The 17,839-nt window shown below is 39.0% G+C and overlaps 1 protein-coding gene across 5 annotated transcripts in view; it reads right to left on the reverse strand.

The window, feature by feature from the left end:
- Window positions 1-17,839, reverse strand: part of cacna1bb (calcium channel, voltage-dependent, N type, alpha 1B subunit, b) — a 221,529-nt gene that overhangs the window by 58,476 nt on the left and 145,214 nt on the right. For 3 of the 5 annotated variants that reach the window (XM_082541615.1, XM_082541613.1, XM_082541612.1), the window contains exons 15-25: window positions 16,409-16,438; window positions 13,935-14,007; window positions 13,532-13,649; window positions 12,993-13,060; window positions 12,472-12,578; window positions 10,328-10,390; window positions 5,912-6,667; window positions 3,076-3,251; window positions 2,296-2,425; window positions 1,185-1,314; window positions 338-397 (exon numbers count right to left, since the gene is read on the reverse strand). In XM_082541615.1, the coding sequence (XP_082397741.1) occupies window positions 338-397; window positions 1,185-1,314; window positions 2,296-2,425; window positions 3,076-3,251; window positions 5,912-6,667; window positions 10,328-10,390; window positions 12,472-12,578; window positions 12,993-13,060; window positions 13,532-13,649; window positions 13,935-14,007; window positions 16,409-16,438 (1,711 nt within the window). The remainder of the gene's footprint in view (window positions 1-337; window positions 398-1,184; window positions 1,315-2,295; window positions 2,426-3,075; window positions 3,252-5,911; window positions 6,668-10,327; window positions 10,391-12,471; window positions 12,579-12,992; window positions 13,061-13,531; window positions 13,650-13,934; window positions 14,008-16,408; window positions 16,439-17,839) is intronic. The other 2 variants (XM_082541616.1, XM_082541614.1) reach the window with 1 other exon arrangement.

Here is a 17,839-nt window from a genome sequence, read left to right on the forward strand (position 1 = left end):
TAAAGGCAATAGGATGTAAGCAGCTGATTATGAGAGTGACATGCTTGCTTCTGAATATGCTTTTTTTTGATGATGCATGCATCAAATAATTTTCTGTATTTTAGCGATCAAGGCATCTATCAAGTATTATACCAATGCAATATTTTTGGAGAAAGTGTCAATGTAGTTTTATTACTTTGTGATTGTGTTTTTAGCTTTGTTGAGTGTTGATCAAGGCAATCTTTACATTTAGCTCACCACAGATGTTGTAGACGTTTGACTAAAATCTTGCACAGCAGGTTTTCATAGCTCATGCGGCTCGAATGAAAATGTACCTTGATTTTTCCATCCTTCTCACCTTAATCACCATCTCAAAGGTGAAGACTCCAGTGAAGACATAATCCAGGTACTTGAGAACCTACAAAAAGTTAAGCAATAAGGAAATATCCTTTAAAATGACTCACTAACAGACCCAGTGACAGATGTTTTCAGTCTTTGAAAGGGTGTGTGTATATGTGTGTAAGAATGGACCAGATATGCACAACGTGTTCCTATGTCCTGCCAAAGATCTCAAACTCTGTCAGCTTTGCACTGTACTGCATAGATACACATTACCTTAACACCTCACAACAGGCACACACGCTCACCAAAAACTAACACACACACACACACACACACACACACACACACACACACACACACACACACACACACACACACACACACACACACACACACACACAGTTTCCCTCTGCACCCCTGACTACAATACTAACTAGCTGTGCTCGTCTGTCAAAACAAAACAAAAAAATCATCCTTATTCCCAGCATGGGCTAACATATCACACAGGGATGTAAAGAATACAAAAACAGGATAGTTACTGGATTTTTGGCTCTGAACCACTTGCGAATCAGTTATTTCACCAAGAAATGATTAAAAGTTTGTTTTTGTGCCTCCTACCACTCATTCCTCAACATGGATAAACTGTCAGATCCTGTTAGGAAGAACTTCTCAATCGGTCCAAATGAATCAGTCAGTCAGCCCAAATGAGACGTGTTTATGTGTGAATCCTCATCCGGCCTGTGCTAGCCTGCATGTTTTCATGCATATACTTGTCCATGTGTGTTTATCTGTCTGACAACAAGTGTGTTTGCTGTGTACTTCCAGATGTTTATTTATGAAGTCTTGATGTAGGCCTGACTCACATCGTTGCGCGTCGCATTGGCTTGCACGGGGTCCTCAGCTGCCAGGGCGATGCTGCTCATGGTAATGACCGTCAGGATGCACATTTCAAAGTAGCGTAGGTTGACCACATAGTGACACAGCCGTCGCACCCTGCAAGACCAACATATAAACACACGCACGCACAAACTCGAGCAAATGTACTACACGCTTAGCAGTGACAGCTCACAAGGTGCTTTCAGGTGACATCCTTCCATAACAGGCTGTGGACAAACGCATATCCAAAACAATACATGAAGGTAGGGAATGAATCTGCCGCTGAACTATGCCGTTTCACAGAGCTATAGAGCATCTGCGTATTTATAGCATTACTATTTTTTTTAATTTATAGCATTAGCATTACTATAGCATCTGCATTTTATCTTATGCTTCTGACTATGATTCAATTCTTGTGTTAAATCTTAAAAGCTTAAGGCTGAAATTTTAACTAGCCATGCTTTAGCTCACTTGTCTATAAGATCTTGAGACCACTTGAGCGTCCAATGGCCTCGAATTTGAGGTGGCACCTTCCAGTTACTCAGCTAGAATTTACCCCAGGATGCACAAAAAGTAATGTTCTAATTGGGCGAAGAGAAAAGGATCCAAAAAGCAGCAAATGTCCAAAGAAGAGCCTTGGAAGACCTTTGGAAAGCCTGGAAAATATTGCCCGTGACCACTTTAAAAGAAATTACAAGAAACTGCGTGGAAGCAAAATTAAAACAAATGAGGGATGGTTCAAGAACCTTTGCACAGTACTGTATATTTGCAGTTGCTGCTTTCCTCCCCAAAACAGGTCCTCACAGAGAAAATGACTCCAAATTGAAGCTACACCCAGAGCTCCACTTCTGGGAGTGACTGTTGCCTTTGTGTGTAGGTGAGGCATGAAATACCCCAAAGAGAAAGGATTTATTTAAGCATGACAAGTGAGAATAACGGTGATTTGTTATTAACCACTAAAGAGTCAGACATAAGCAAACCACTGACTGTTTCAGTGCTTTAAAGAGGAACCTGAATGAAATCAATTAAAGCTTTTAATTCTCAATATGCTGTTTATGCTAACCCCACGCCAGTCCGCTGAGTCACCTCGCAACTTACGGGTTTGTTTGGCCGAAGATGAACATTGAGCTGTAGGGAAGGATCTGCCGAGGCCCATTAGCTGCCTCGTCCTCTTCCAGATCTTTCTTCTCCTCACTGAGCTGCAGGTTGTCACAGTCGATGTTGTTCACTGATGCGGAAAAACAAATACGCTCATTTAGCTCAAAGAAGCACAGACCGTAAAAAGTGAGGTATTTTCTATGGATGTTAAATGCAGGCTTTTAGTTTCTTTAGGCATTTTATAGCTGCGCTTCACAGAAATATACAACACATCATTTCACTAATTAGACATTTCTCATAAGATCGTGGTTGCAGGGTCAAGATTAAGTGTGACAGCTATGTTATGAAAAACTGTTTTTCGCACATGGAAGAATATTAACTTAGCTCACAAACAAGTACACATACTTTTACAGACACCTTGAAGAGATGCAGTATTTCTGAATAAAAAAGTTAAATTTTCTTTTTTCCTCCTTCAGATTAAAAAGGTTTAAAAAAAAAGTCATCCAAACACAAGTGTTATGGCATGATTTTTTCACAGCGTGTGGGCTTCATCGTCAGCTGAAATAAAACTGTGCTTTTTGACAGCTCATTTTGTATTTTAGGATATTTGGCTGCTTTTATATGTGTGATAAAAGTCTACTCACTCATTTGATTCTTTGCTAATCACGAGATGTGGGGACTTTTGATTGAACTTTGTAACACAGTGAGCTAATATAACACAAATATGTTTAACCTCCCTATCCTTCCCCACCTCCCGTCTCAGTAACACACTATGCTCACTGGGTATGATGGTGGTTTCTCCAGGCGGGGCAGTGATGGTGACAGGAATGTGGATAGCATTGCTGTTGAGGCCAGCCTGGCTGGCCCTAGTGGAGTTCTTCTGGTTGTCAACATCCTCTGTAGGCTGCTGAGGACTGCAGGTAAAGCTCTCCTCCTCAGCATCTGGCTCCATCTCCCTGGAGAAAAAAAAGATGGGTTTAGTGTAAAAAAACAAAACAAAAACCCCCCCAAACTTTGTTTCCTTTCCCTTTTGTACAAAGAAGCACAAGGTAGCTCTAAAAACACAAATTTCATATAGTATCAGTGTATAAAATAAGTTCAGGTGTTCATGAGCAGCTCTCATAAGGCCCCACCACAGCATTGTAATCAGGTTGAGGTCTGACTGGACTATTGCAACAACTTGATTCTTTTATTTTTCAGCTGCTCTGTTGTATGTCTGACTTCTTGTTCAGTTAAAAATACTGTACAGGTCCTGTGGCTGTAAAACAAGCCCAAATCATCACCCCTCCACCATTGTGCTTTATAGCTGTTTGTGCTGATATGTGGTGTTGTGCATTGTGGACAAAGACCTCCACTTTGGTGTCATCTGACATTGTTCCAGCTTTCTTGTGGTTTATTGAGATGCAGCTTTTCAAATTTAAGCCTTGTTGCCATGTTCTCTTTAGAGAGAAGAAGCTTTCTCCTGGGAACCCCAAACAATCAAAACAATCTGAGTTTAAGATATACCTCGTTTTGGGGGTTTTTCTGCCAGGACTGCATACAGTTCTGTAAAAACTTATTATTCATATGACTGCAAGAGTCTCAAGCACAGACTGTTTTCATAGCCACTAATCTGAAGTATCAGTCTTTGTGCAGTTGATTACAGTCCAAACACGTCCAAGAAAGGCCAATACATGGAGAAAAAAATAACATGTTATTGAACAGCGTGAATAAAAGGACAAGTACAGGTGACTCACAGATCCTCAACTGGCAGTTTTAGTAAATTGTTAAGGTTCAAATTGAGGAAGGGTACAAGAGGTGATCGAAGAATAACCACACCGATCCGGCCGGGTGAAGTCAAACGATGATTTTAATGAACACACGTGTGGGAAGACACTCTGTACGCAGACAGCCAGTAGTCCTCGACTTAATCAAAGCATGAACAGATATTTTATAGCATCAGGGTTTGTTTACTGACGCCCCTTCATGCGTCACCGGTACATTTTATACATAGATCAGATCAACATCACCATGACTTTTCACCTAGAAAATCATCTTCTATTTTCATGGCTTGGTACTTTCCGTTCTTATCTTAAAATGAATTGTTCCTCTTTCTTGCCGAGACAACAAGGACGGTTCCTCTAAATAAATTTAACTAATGTGTGTGTATGTGTTGACCTCACATGCTCCTCAAAATAACCTGCACTTAGACTCTGCTTTCGGTTTCAGTTCTGCAAAAGGCACACAGACCATAAAAGCCACACTATGGTTTTTTGTGTGAAAAAGATAATAGGTCTTCTTGAATAAATCTTCATGTTTTTGTCATTTCTTCAATGGAATAAACTTGACTAATTTCCTAGAACAAAAATACGATGATAGGGTGCATAACCCAAACTAAAACCATTTGACCCAGGTTGCAGATGTGCTGACAAGATCAATTCGCCCATGGAGTGATGATGGCTACAAATGGGCCTCAAAGTTGGATCTACAACAAGACAGTCGAAGTGTGTCTGTGTGGGCTCTCAGTCATCCACGAGAGAAAGCAGCTGGACTCCTTTAATTTTCTTAAAGAGGTTTCACCTCTCATCCGAGAAGCTTCTTTGGTCTTCTAGAACCAAATGGTGGAGAGTCCCAGGTATTTAATCCCTAGTGGGAATTGTCCCACACACAGGGAAAAGGTTGCTTTCTTTCCACGCTACTTAGACGAAATTCAGAGTGGATTAATGTTTTTTTAAGTTATGACAAGTTATGACTGAAGCTACACCTGACAGCAGAACTGTGTCTTCATATTTTTTGCTGAACTTATTTAGAAACCAATTTTGGTGGAGTTAATTATTTGACTTGATTCGAGGTCAAGCATCAAATGAGAATCACAAGTAAAGGCCATTAATGGCACATGGAGTGCTGGTAATGTCCACTCAGATAGGTTGTTGTCTAAAACTGGCTTTACGAAAAAAGAAACAGTGTTGTCATGGATGTGGAATGAAGAAATGGGAAGCAGAGCGAAAATCTAATCTTACTGAGCTGCAGTTTGTATTTGGGAGCAGTAATATATTAAATGTGCTGATGAAACCAACAATAATAAAAACTTCTGTTCAAAACACATTGCATCAGAAAATTACAATAAAAAAGCAAAAGCACTTTGGTGTTTGTTGGCTGTGTCTGTTGTTACAGACGCAATCAGAACTTCCACCTGCAAAAACTCACTTTTTTGCAACACTGACACAGAGTTGTGTCATCGTTTTAACTTGACATGGAAAACAGTTATTAATTTACACATTTAGCAATAACAAAGCAAAATTTGCACTAAGGTTTTTGACCAAAGCGAATGGGATGAAGAAGTATTATAAAAAAATGTATTATAAAATGTCATATTTTCTTACATATTACTGTTTACACTTAAGATGTCAAATAATCATCAAACGTCAGAACTAACTAACAGCCAGTGAATGAGATAATCATTAGTCAATCAATAATTTATGACATATTCTGAGGTAAATACACCTAATTAAGTTATTTGGACACATTACGACTTAAATAAAGTGTATTAGTATAGTGTGTTGTTTAAGTTGAAAGATTAGGTCATTATTTTTGAAAATGAAGCATTTTATATGAACAACAAAATCTGCAGCTTTACCTGTAACCTCTGTTTCCGTTCTTGTTCCTCTTAGAGTCATCTCCACCCAGAGCTGTCTGAGCTCTGCCCGTACGAGAGCATCGGTCCTTCCTCTCTCCATTACTATCTCCTCCACCTCCCCCTCTACCCCTTTGCTCTGACTGTGCACCATTTGCCAACATCCCATTCCCCTCTTTAGGTGGACGATGTGAGTGATGGTGGTGATGCCCCTTATTATCTCCTCCTCCTCGTCCTCCTCCCTGCAGGTCATTATTTTCCTCCTCAGGGGAGCCGGTCTGGTGGTGGTGGTGCCTGTGCCCCTGCCCTCCATTGCGGTTGTGACTCATCTCCCCTCTCCTCTCTTTTGTCTGTGGACCATCAGCATTGTGATCTCTGCTCCTGCTGTGATGGGTGTGGTGCCTCCCTCCCCGGACATCTCCTTCATCTCTGCTCTCCCCGCTACTGTCGTGGTGGCGGTGATGCTTCCTGGAGTGTGTGTGAAAGTTGTCATCCTGCCGGAGATCCCCTGCCTCCTCCCACCCTCCCTCGGGGGCCCTGCTGGATTTGTCTCCATTCTTGGACTCCACCCTAAGGGGCCTGTCCAGGTGAGTCTTCATGTCGGGGTGCAGATGAAGGGCGCTGGACATCAATAGGCGGTCATCAGGGTCGAGCTCGTTGTACAGGGCCTCGCTGCTCGTTTTTATGTTATGTCTCCTAAGCTGGTTAGTCCTCTGCTCCCACACTGACATAGCCTTCGCTGAACGCTGCTGCTCTTTGCTGCAAACATCGAATAAAACCCACAGGAAAAGATCATGGAACAGCAGTAAGTAATGACATACAACACGTTTAGCTCTACTTTATGAGGTGAACATTACAATCCACACTTTCACCCATAGTCACACTGTCATCTGCAAATTCTAACATTTATCTTAAAATGACGCTGGATAAGTGAGTTAGAAACAAGCCTATGGATGCGTCAGCACAGATGTGTGCAATGGTGAAACCTTTACTTACCATGCATGAATATGTATCTCAAAACCAACATAGAAAAATTTGACAATTTTTCTTACAGTTTTCTTTCTTACAATCTTCGTACACGTCTTCACACAGCATACACTCTTGCAATGTGCACTCGAAAAAATATCTACTTATCGGCAAAACGTTGGCTTTAAGTCATTCGATGACACGTACATTTTTCATGTCATTTTGTTAAAGAATGTAAACAGTTATATTTAAAGGAGTTTTGTTAAATGAAATTTACCTGATATGTTTGTACCAGGTACAATTTCTTTAATGACTAATGAGTTAAATGAATAAACTTTTACTCGCATTTTATTCAGAAAATAATTCTATGTCCTCATAAACATGAAGCATTATTTTTGTGTCTAAATAGGAGATCCTTATTCTTAATTTGGATATTTTGACATTTAATTCTCTTACCACTAAGTATGTCTTATATTACACTGTTAAGCTTTTAAATGTTGTGAAATTACATTATAAATCTCTGAAATTACATTATAAATCTAATGCAGGGTTTTAAGTTTCTTTAGTCACAGACTAAAATTTTTTTCTCCAATCTAACTCACTTCTCCTTGGTATAAATCTGACATGTTGTTATTAAGGCGTCATTCTCTTTTAGACTACAAGCAGGCTTTTTGTGGTATATAAGAGATTTGCACATTTTATAAAAGTATTTTATATGCTCAAAGAAAGGTTTTCCACTCAGGTGAGTGTTTGCTAAAAAAAACAAAGGTTTATAATAATAAATGAACACATGTACAACTATTTCAAACTTAATACAGGTACCCAGTTTATACCCGAGGTCAGATTTGAAAGTAACAACCAATAAGATGAGATTTTTTTTCCACTAATTTCATAAATTGAGCATTTACTTACAGATATTTATCTTACTAAAATACACAAATTCTAGTCTCTCCGTCCATGAACTCCTCCTACACGATCAGAAGCTGAGCTACAAACCCTACCACAGCTACATCTTAGACCCCTACATGATCTATGTTGCATATTGTAAGGTCATCATGTTGTCTAGCAACCACATAACACATAAATCACAGGTTTAGAAACCTGTATTATAATATGGGCATGTACTATTGTTATTGCATTACAAACTAGCCAACTCACTATCATTGCTGTGCGCAGACCGAGCGTGCTTAGTCCTTTAAACAAGAACATGCACAGTAATCTATCCCCCTGACAACTCTTAGAATCTTTTGTAAATTTGTGGAACAAATTATATTGAGTATTGCTGCATGGTGGTGCATGTCAGAAATTAAAATAAAATGAGAGGGTCAAAACTTTGATATTCCTGTTATTTAGCATGTACATTGGCGGAATTGTTGGGTTTGTGTTATCTTGCCAAAACTATCTTTGTAGGCGATCGTGGCTCAAAGAGTTGGCAGTTCGTCTTGTAACTGGAAGGTTGCCGGTTCAAGCCCCGGCTCGGACAGTCATGGTCGTTGTGTCCTTGGGCAAGACACTTCACCCACCGCCTACTGGTGATGGCCAGAGGGGCCGATGGCGCAATATGGCAGCCTCGCTTCTGTCAGTCTGCCCCAGCGCAGCTGTGGCTACAACTGTAGCTGCCTCCACCAGTGTGTGAATGAATAGTGGAATTGTAAAGTGCTTTGAGGGCCCCGAAAAGCGCTTTATAAATGCAATCCATTATTATTAAAGACGTCAGTAAACTTTATTAAAACAGTAACATTGGTCATTTTAACGTTGTCATGAGGTGTGCATACGTTTCCATGTACATTAGTAGTTCCAATGAATCCTCGCTTACAAATAAAAAAATATAAATAAATAAATATTGATACTTGCTATTTATCACAACATCATTTTATTGAAAGTCTGGAATTTTAGATTATTGAAACCTTACAGATTGACGTACTTGTCCACACAGCGTATTAATTCTAGTATTATCAGATGTCTATATTCCAAATAAAAAGCACATATTCATGTATATTAATACATATATACATGCTAATTTATTCCTGTCTCATTGTGTGTTGCATGGTGCATGGTATTTTATTTGTACAGGACATTGGGAGTCTTGCACTATAACAGTGTAATCTGTAGGGATACTTTTTTAACTCTTCCCACATGCAAGATAAGTTTGTTTTGTCAATTATTAGAAAGATACTACAGCTACTACTAAAACTTTTATTTTAGAAGTATTTTTCAACCATCATGTGAAACTTAGAACAGCTGTTGTAGCAGACAACATCAAAACGTTTACTGGGACTTCTTAATATGGCATGCCTCACTGACATTGCACAGGGTGACCCGAGTCATGTGCAAATGGTTCAGGCAGGAAAATCATGCGGTGGGTAATAGCAGAGTTTAGGAGAAGATGATCTGGGATAATAATTATGGGGCGAAATGGGAGCTTTTTTTATTTCTCAAAATAAAAAAATCAAACATAGAGCATCCATTTAATGTAATAATATTCCTGGTTGTCATCAATGTAATGCATATTGCTCCTGTTCACAGTATGATTTGTGAGTTTTATGGGTTAGGTCATTTATTTCCATTTTATCACCTGTACCTCAAGACACATCGAGCGGGGGAGGAGTAGACAGTATAACTCCTAAGAGACAGACAGGGAGACAGAAGACAGGACAGGACAGGTATCCACCGACAGGTGAACTACTGAAATACATGTAGGCGATTGCAGAAATGAAAGCTAGAAATGCTAGAGTAACTGGTGAGATATTGTGACATAGCACATGCACACTCAAAAACACAAGAAGAGCAGTCCTTATAAGAAACCAGTGTTAACTCAAAGAGGTGCGATGGCCTTCCAGCAGCACCGTAATCAATTAAGAGAGCAGATCACCAGGAGGGAGAGCAAAAGCTGGTTGTTGTTGTGTTTTTCTTTTAGTGACAGCCTGGAGTCTACAATAACAAATAGAATGGAAATGCCAAACTGCCTGTGGTAGTAGCAAAGCAGAGAAATTAAACATTTATAGACAAATTATTCACATCACAGAGCTGAAGATCTATTACTGTAGGCACCGAAGGCTAGGCAGAGGCACAACAGTCTACAGTTTACAGTCAAAATTAAACCACAGTGGCACCGTGTGCCATCTGCTGTAGTGCAGTTTCAATGACTTAAAAAAGAAGAACCATAAATACATTTCACTTCAATAGCAACGAAGTTATGACAGAACACAATTTAGTTTTATGAAGGTGCAGAGGAAAGGAGAGGAAAGGAGAGGACTGGAGGAGAGCACAGATTGTCCGAAAGTGGGAGGATACAAGAACTTGAAGAGATGTAAAGAGGGAAAAAAACAATGCATTGCAGAGAAGAAAGGAGACAGAAGGGATGAAAGACTAGAAGAGAAGGCAAAGAGGAAAGGAAACAGGAGAGGAGAGGAGACCAGGAGGAGAATATTGTAACAGAGAGTGATAACTCACGGTGACTGAATGCTGCTGATGGACGACCTGCGAGAGAGTGCATCTCGATTTTGCTTTACAAAACTGTACATGCAGAACAAAAACAAAGGAAAAAAAAATGAGACACAAATCCGAAGGGGGCAGGTGGACAAAAAGACTGACATTCCACCTGCCCCCTGCCTTCTGTGTTACAGCAAAGGACTAATCTGTGCAAATACTTCAATAACACAACAGCAATGGAAAAACGTGTGACATCTTTATGACGAAAACTGAAACTGAAAACCATTCAGGAGTTTCAATCCAAAACATATGAAGAGGAAAATGTAATCTTATATTTTACAATGAAATGTTGAATTTGAAACATATTTAGATATTTAAAATTATTTCAAATGAAGATTCTTAGATTTTGTCTTCAGTTTTGTAATGAAACCCTGAGTTTCTCTAAAACAGCACATTCAACACAGATAGTAAAAATAAAGAGTTTCTTATGAGCCCACTGACTTTTTGTGTGAGCACACTGTTCAATGCACAAACTAAACATGTCTGACAAGGCTGAAACTAATGCACAGGGCCACGTGATAACACTAAGAGCAGTGTAATGGGGAACAAGTCGGCTAGCCAGGGATTTACGGCAGTAATAATTTCTAACTGACCTCATAGTGAGGACGACGGCAATTAAGGAGCAAGTTTTACAAATGAATAAAAAAAAAATGTCATCACAAAAAGACCTATGCAGAATTTTTTAACACACAAGTGGAAACAATCACGTACGAACACAATGCAGAGACAATGCATTGTTGCTGTTTTAGTGAATAAGATAGGAAAATACAGTGAGACGTGATAATTTATAGCTACGAATAATTGATCCGTTTGGGTTCTTTTGGTTTTCTTGTGCCACTTTGAGTTTCTCCATTTTTTATCAGTGTTGCCCTGTCTCTGTCATCATGCTTAATGTTAGTCTTCATGTCTCACTGTTTATGATTTGCATTAAGCTTACTCGCTCTTTATGAGTATCTCATGTGAATTGCTTTGGTTTTAAGTTGGGACCACATAAAAAAAATGCAATGAACCCATAATTTGTTCACAGCAACACAGAAAAAAACTGAAGTTTTAAACTTAAAAATGTAGCATTTAAAGACTGTGCGCACTGTGTATTACATTCAAACATCTCCACTTTCCTCTATCCAAAGGAGCATGTACCAGACATCCTGCTGTTTGTTCAGATGCAGCTTTGCAAACCAGAATCATGCTCCTGTGTTTTTTGTTTTTTATAGAAAAGAGCCTTTCTTTTGGCAACCCTTCCAAACAAGTCACACGTTTTCAGTCTTTTTCCAAGTTTACTGTCATTAACTTTAACATTTAATGCTAAGTGAGGCTTATAGAGTCTAAGATGTAGCTCTTGGACTTCTTTATGTTTCTCTGAGCATTGCATGGTCTGGCCATGGGTTGAATTTGCTAGGAAGACCAATTGTGTAATTTTTATGACATTGTGTTAACACAAACCAGCAACCTGCTAAACTTTCAAGTCATTTGCATTTGAATTTTATTAGCAGTGCCCAACTTTATTTATACTTCTTACACTCTTAATTCCTAACAGTGTACTTAGTTTTCCAAAGACTGCAGAATCCTCAGAAAACTTTGAGTATCACATCAAGTATCTGCGCTGATTTTTATGATTTTTTGCTAATCATTACTCACTAACTTTAGTAGACAGAGAGAAATAACTGGGACACGATATCTAAAATACTACTGAGATTATCATCTAAAGATGCAGAATGGAGAGCTGCATCATTTGTAAATCAAACAACAGCTTTGATTATAAAATGCCATTTTAGCAGCAGGTAGCAACATTCAAGGGCAAAATAAAAAAAATAATATCATGAAATTTGCTAGTGGAAACTCACATGTATTACTCACTGAAGCTTCCTTAATTGCCTATAATATTAAAGAGGGTAAAGAGTAGGGTGTAATAAATAAGAAACACCACAGGGGCACTGACTTAATGGGAGTGGATGAGAAGTTCAGAACACAGACAAATCAAACAGGGTACAAATATACACACAGACATGTCAGACTGAGAGGGAAGAACCTACGGAGAGGTATCATACAGTTTTATTTCCGTGTGGGACTGAACAGCGCTGCTGTCTGGGGAAAGAGAAACTTACGCAGCGATCGAAATGTTGGCTGCTGACATCGGGCTGACTTCTTTCACTTCCAAAGCTTTCTGTAGAGCGAGCTTCTTATTGGCTGCCTCCTCCTGCTCCTCTTCATCCTTCAGCCAGTGACAACCAAGACATTAATTTGTGCTTAAGAGGAATATATTACTATTGCAACAGATCTCCATAGTTTTCTGGGCAAAATCAGATTAGGCAGTCATGACCTTTGTTTAGGGAAAAAAAGTCAATCAGAATTTAATTGTGTCATCTGATATTGTCGAAATTTTACCCAAGACTGATATCTGTTTTCAGCCATATATAACCCTAATATAGCCATGAAAATAGGATCACATCAAACCCAGGAAAAGCTTGCTGAAAAAGCTCACTCTGCCAGGTGTCTCAGCAACACTGAAATTTGTTCAAGGAGTAAAGGATGAATCTGTCTTTACTGTGTTTCAAAAATCAACATCTGGCAAGTGTTTTTTTGTTTTGGGTTTTTTTTTTTTTGCTGGATTGGTTTTCCCGCCTACCTTCGTCAGCTCTTGTGCATTTGCAAGGTTATCGACGGCAATAGCCAAGAAGACATTCAGGAGGGTGTCTGAATAACAACGGCACTCAGGAGCAACAACAGTTGGACAGATTAAGTATTCATTGGCTTTTCCCACCAAACTAGTAGCAATCTGAAAAATTGATGCTGAATAGATCTGTCAGTTTACCTGACAGAGCAGGGCCTAATTTTTCACCTCAAGTTCACAAGAGTACATGACGGCTGACAGAGTAAGAACTCACTGCTAGCTGGCAAAAAATTCTCATCTTTCATCACCTTTGTTTTTTAGAGAAATCACTCCCATTTCAGCCTATATTTACGAGCTTGAAAGACTTAACTTGTAACATGAGTTGGCTGTAGCATGATCCAAAGTAAAACATCCCTGCAATAACATTTCATTTACATGTATCAATGAAATGTTTACTGTTGATAAGGTCAGCATTTACATTGCAATTAAATTTTTTCTGTAATTGATGGGCACTGCTTCTGACTGTGTGTATGCTGTGATGTCAAAAAGGATACAGTTTCCAAAGAGTGTGAGGACGATGAAGTAGATGGAGGAGAACATGCCGCCGCGAACGCCTCCTTGAGACTCGATCCCGTGGTACATCACTGCGTTCCAGTCCTCGCCAGTCAGAATCTGAGGGAAACGAGAGTCAGAGTGAGGCTGGGTTGTAAAGGAGCATGCAAATCTCACAGAGCACAGAATTAAATTACTTTACAGAGTGAGGGCTTATGAGTACAGGTTAATTGAAGGATTATCAGTGAGCTCATTAGGGCACACGGAGATATGCAGACCCCACATTTGCTCTAATTAAAATGACTGATAACAAACTTTATTTTTCCATAGTGTCAATATGCTCTTGTTCTCATTTGGAAAGCATGATTGCACACATATGTGTAATGTTTTGTTTTCTTGTTTTACCTGGAACACCGTGAGGATGGCTGCTGGGAAGGTATCAAAGTTTGTTGTTGGAGTTTCATCTTCAAAGTTAAACCTAAAAAGGATTCACAACAACATAATTACAAACTGAAAAAAACAACAACACCAAAACCATTAGAGCAAATGTTAAAAACGAGGTTCCAGTCAGGTCTTAATGGGCTCTACCTGCAGTTCAGGAAAGTCACTTGGATTAATGGGATAAAAAAAAAGAAAGCTGTGAGGAACGATACATGTTTCAGGACATGAGAAACATGAGAGCACAAAAAAGGACAGATTCACACTGCAGTCACAACTGGATCATTTTCTTGATTTTGTTTCCCATCTGCAACACCCCCACCACACATACATTTGTACTTCTATACCTGTGAGGACATTCAATGATCATTTCCTGATCCCAACAATTATAAAGGATAAATGCAATTTATAATAACATGGATATTGCTTTTGTTGTTTCATTTATCCATAAGACCTTGCTATTGAAACTGTCAACAAACTGACAGCAGATCATGAGACAGACTGGATTTAATATTCCTTATGCCATCTCTGAACTGGGGAGACTTCAAAGCCTTGCAACATTTATATATTTATATATTTGTTGCTTTTTATTTTTTATTTTTTTATCTTGTGTAAATATTCTCTGACTTTTGCTAGAAAGGTGACGATCACAATTACATTTTTATAAATTAATACATTTAAATAGCAAGTAATACTGACAGCAGGGCTTAAAGTAATACATTACAATCATGCTGAGTGATTCTGGTGACATCTGTTAAAGTAAATTGAAAATGAACAGCTTCAGCAGAGAAAAAGTGGCATGTTCAAGGTCACAGAGCTTCATTTCCAGTAATTTTCAGCTATCATTCCAGTCAGCTATCATTTTCAATTAAAACAGGAATGCATTCATTGGCAATCCAACTCTTTTACACATGTGCAGAAGCAACCTTCTGCAGGCTAGATTGGAATTTATTTGGCTAGTTTTATCCTGTCAGCCATAGCCAAGGCATAACTTCGGACAGTGCAGCCAGTGTAGGGGATCAAGGGCCAGAAGGTAGGAGGAGGCCAGCTGAAGTAATTAATGGAAATGAAATAACATAATAAAATAACAAAAATGCATTTTAATAAATGCTCTTGCTGTAGTGTGCATGGCTCTTAACAGCAGTTTTTGTTTTGAGTTCTGTAGGCTTCTACTTCACTGTAATGATTCTCAGTAGACAAGGGTTGTATTGTTTTTATGTACTTATGTAACGGTAGAGTGTAAAATACCTACTCCTTTTTTTTCAACTAATTTACACTTTTACACAAGCTTTACACAAGAAAATTTTCCAGAGTTTACCAAACTTACCATTAAACATGCTACATGATGCATTGTCACCATCCTTACTTATCCTTTGATCATAAAAAAACCCGAACATTTAACTCCCAACCTTTTTGTAGGTAAAATCAAATGCCAGCATTTACACTTACATATTTTGCTCTAACTGCTCTTTGAATTCATGTTCATACAAAATGTACACATCTTCCAAAAATGTCTAAAACTTACACGTCCTCACAAAGACAGAAGCACAATACACTGATGGGAGTAGGCTTTTCGGATTTCTTTAAAGATCCAGGGAGAGCTTAGTCTTCTTACATCAAGTGGTGGGGGTGTTTTGTATTGATAAAGGCTTGTAGAGAAGGATGGGAGGAGGGACATGCAACAGAAGGACATAATGGTCACCAGGTAGCCAAAGCTCACGGCTATTAAGTCCAAAACACACTGCTACATTTGCTGTACTCACAAGCAAATCAACCAATTCACATGCCATGTTAACCATCAAAAAAGTTCAGCAGATAAAGTAAAATGTGAAGTATACATTTTTCTTCCTTTCACACAATTCTTCACCAAAGAGCTGATTTCAGTTCTTTTGTTAAAACACTTAAAACACCACAGAAGAAGTGCTAAATGACAAGAGGTAGCCTGGTTGTTTCCATGCTTCATCACCTTAAAATTAAAGTAACTTGTATGAAGCACATAAAATAGTACACATGGCTATCTTGGCATGCATCAGAAAGTGCCAGTCTGTTTTGGGCTCAAGAAAAGAGAAAACCTGAATGGAAAACTGAACATGCGGAAAAGGCACCAACAGAAATCACCAAAGAATATAAGATAACGTTCCAGTATTTACAGCTTCACTAACAGAATATCTTCTTGCCACACAACCTTTAAAGCTATTCTCTGCTGCAAGTATGTTAGTATTAAGATAAACACAAGACTTCAATATGTATGTCTGATATAATGGATCCAAAGTGGATTCAGTTCTCTTTACTGGATTTCTACGACACTGAAGCAATTTAGAAACTATATAATGGACGTTAATAAGAGGCTCTAGCTTAATGACATACTTTCATCAGACATGCACATTTTCAACAAAAAGACTCTAAATCTTTGCAAAAAGCCCCCACATGACCCAACAAACCTGCCAAAACCTGAATCCGCAGTCTTGAAACTAAAGAAGACAATGAGAGAGTGACACAGAAATGCATGAGGATGGGTTGGTCATTCAACTGAACCTGCATTCCTACTATTCATCATTTGAACTTCATTCAGTTAATGATGAAAATAAAAAGGCAGGTATAAGAAATGTTTGAGGTTGGATAAAAGAAAAAAAAATATTTCAATTCATGGCAAAATAATGGGAAATATGTATTGTTTTTAAATGTATGTTATTTTAAAAATTAGCACTTGTGATTGTTTTTAATATGAGAAAACAAATGATTGTTCACCGGTTTCAAATTCTACTTAGTTTATATTCACCTTTCCTCTAAAAAGCAAAGAAAGAAATTAGTTTAAGACGGATTTAGTCAACTGGTTTCAAATTTATCTTCTGGTTTATTAAATTCTCTTGTGGTCAGATCACATGCCAATGCACTGCAATCGAACTGAGTCAGGCTGCATATAGCGGGGCGTGGCTCAGCTGCAGGGTAGGGGTGGAGTAGTGAGCTCAGGGTGTGGTGTCAAGGGATGGCTCACCCACACAGCTGACCTCCATCTCACTAACTATGCCTCCCCGTTTTCAGTAGCTGCCAGGGGCTGGAGGAGAGCGGTGTGTGCTGAGCTGGAACTCAGCTGAGCAGTGTGAAAACTGCATAACTCAGAGTGGCATTAAACATTGCAAGTAAATATTCAACTGTCGACGCTGTGTGTGTCCGGTCCTTGTGTCACACTGCAAAATGGGCACAACACATCAGATACTCAACTGGTTGTATTTTGTGTGTCATTTTGCTATTAAAATTTCTGTCCTGTAAAGCAGCGGTCCCCAACCTTTTTTGCGCCACGGACCGGTTTATGCCCGAAAATATTTTCACGGACCGGCCTTTAAGGTGTCGCGGATAAATAAAACTAGTACCGGTACCGAAAAAAAGAAGATTTATTCATAACACACGCGAAAAGACCCAGGAAAACAGAGTTAACAATAAAAACGATAACAAAATAACACTGAAAACCGATAAAAACCCTGAAAACCATACATTTCACACCTGAGCCTCAACTCTCGCGGCCCGGTACCGGTCCGAGGCCCGGGGGTTGGGGACCGCTGCTGTAAAGCACCTGACTCAGGATTTGTGGAGGGTTCAAGGTTCTGGCTGGACTGAATATATGTAACTAATGTGAATTTATATGTATGTAGGTGGCAACAGAGCTCCAATGGATAGCAACAGATTTATGAATTATCACTATACCCATTTTAAGCAAACCCAACTTCTTTTCCTACCCATACTTTGAGTGATTTCTTCTCCACCTTTGATGCTTTTCAGTTGTGACTGAGTATGAACAAAGAAGAAAGCAAGCATTGTGCATGGTATTCCACATATCCATATGTCTTTTTTTTTATCTTTAAAGCTATTGTTGG

The sequence above is a fragment of the Aulonocara stuartgranti genome (assembly GCF_965226115.1).
Source record: "Aulonocara stuartgranti genome assembly, chromosome: 7".
Lineage (NCBI taxonomy): Eukaryota > Metazoa > Chordata > Actinopteri > Cichliformes > Cichlidae > Aulonocara > Aulonocara stuartgranti.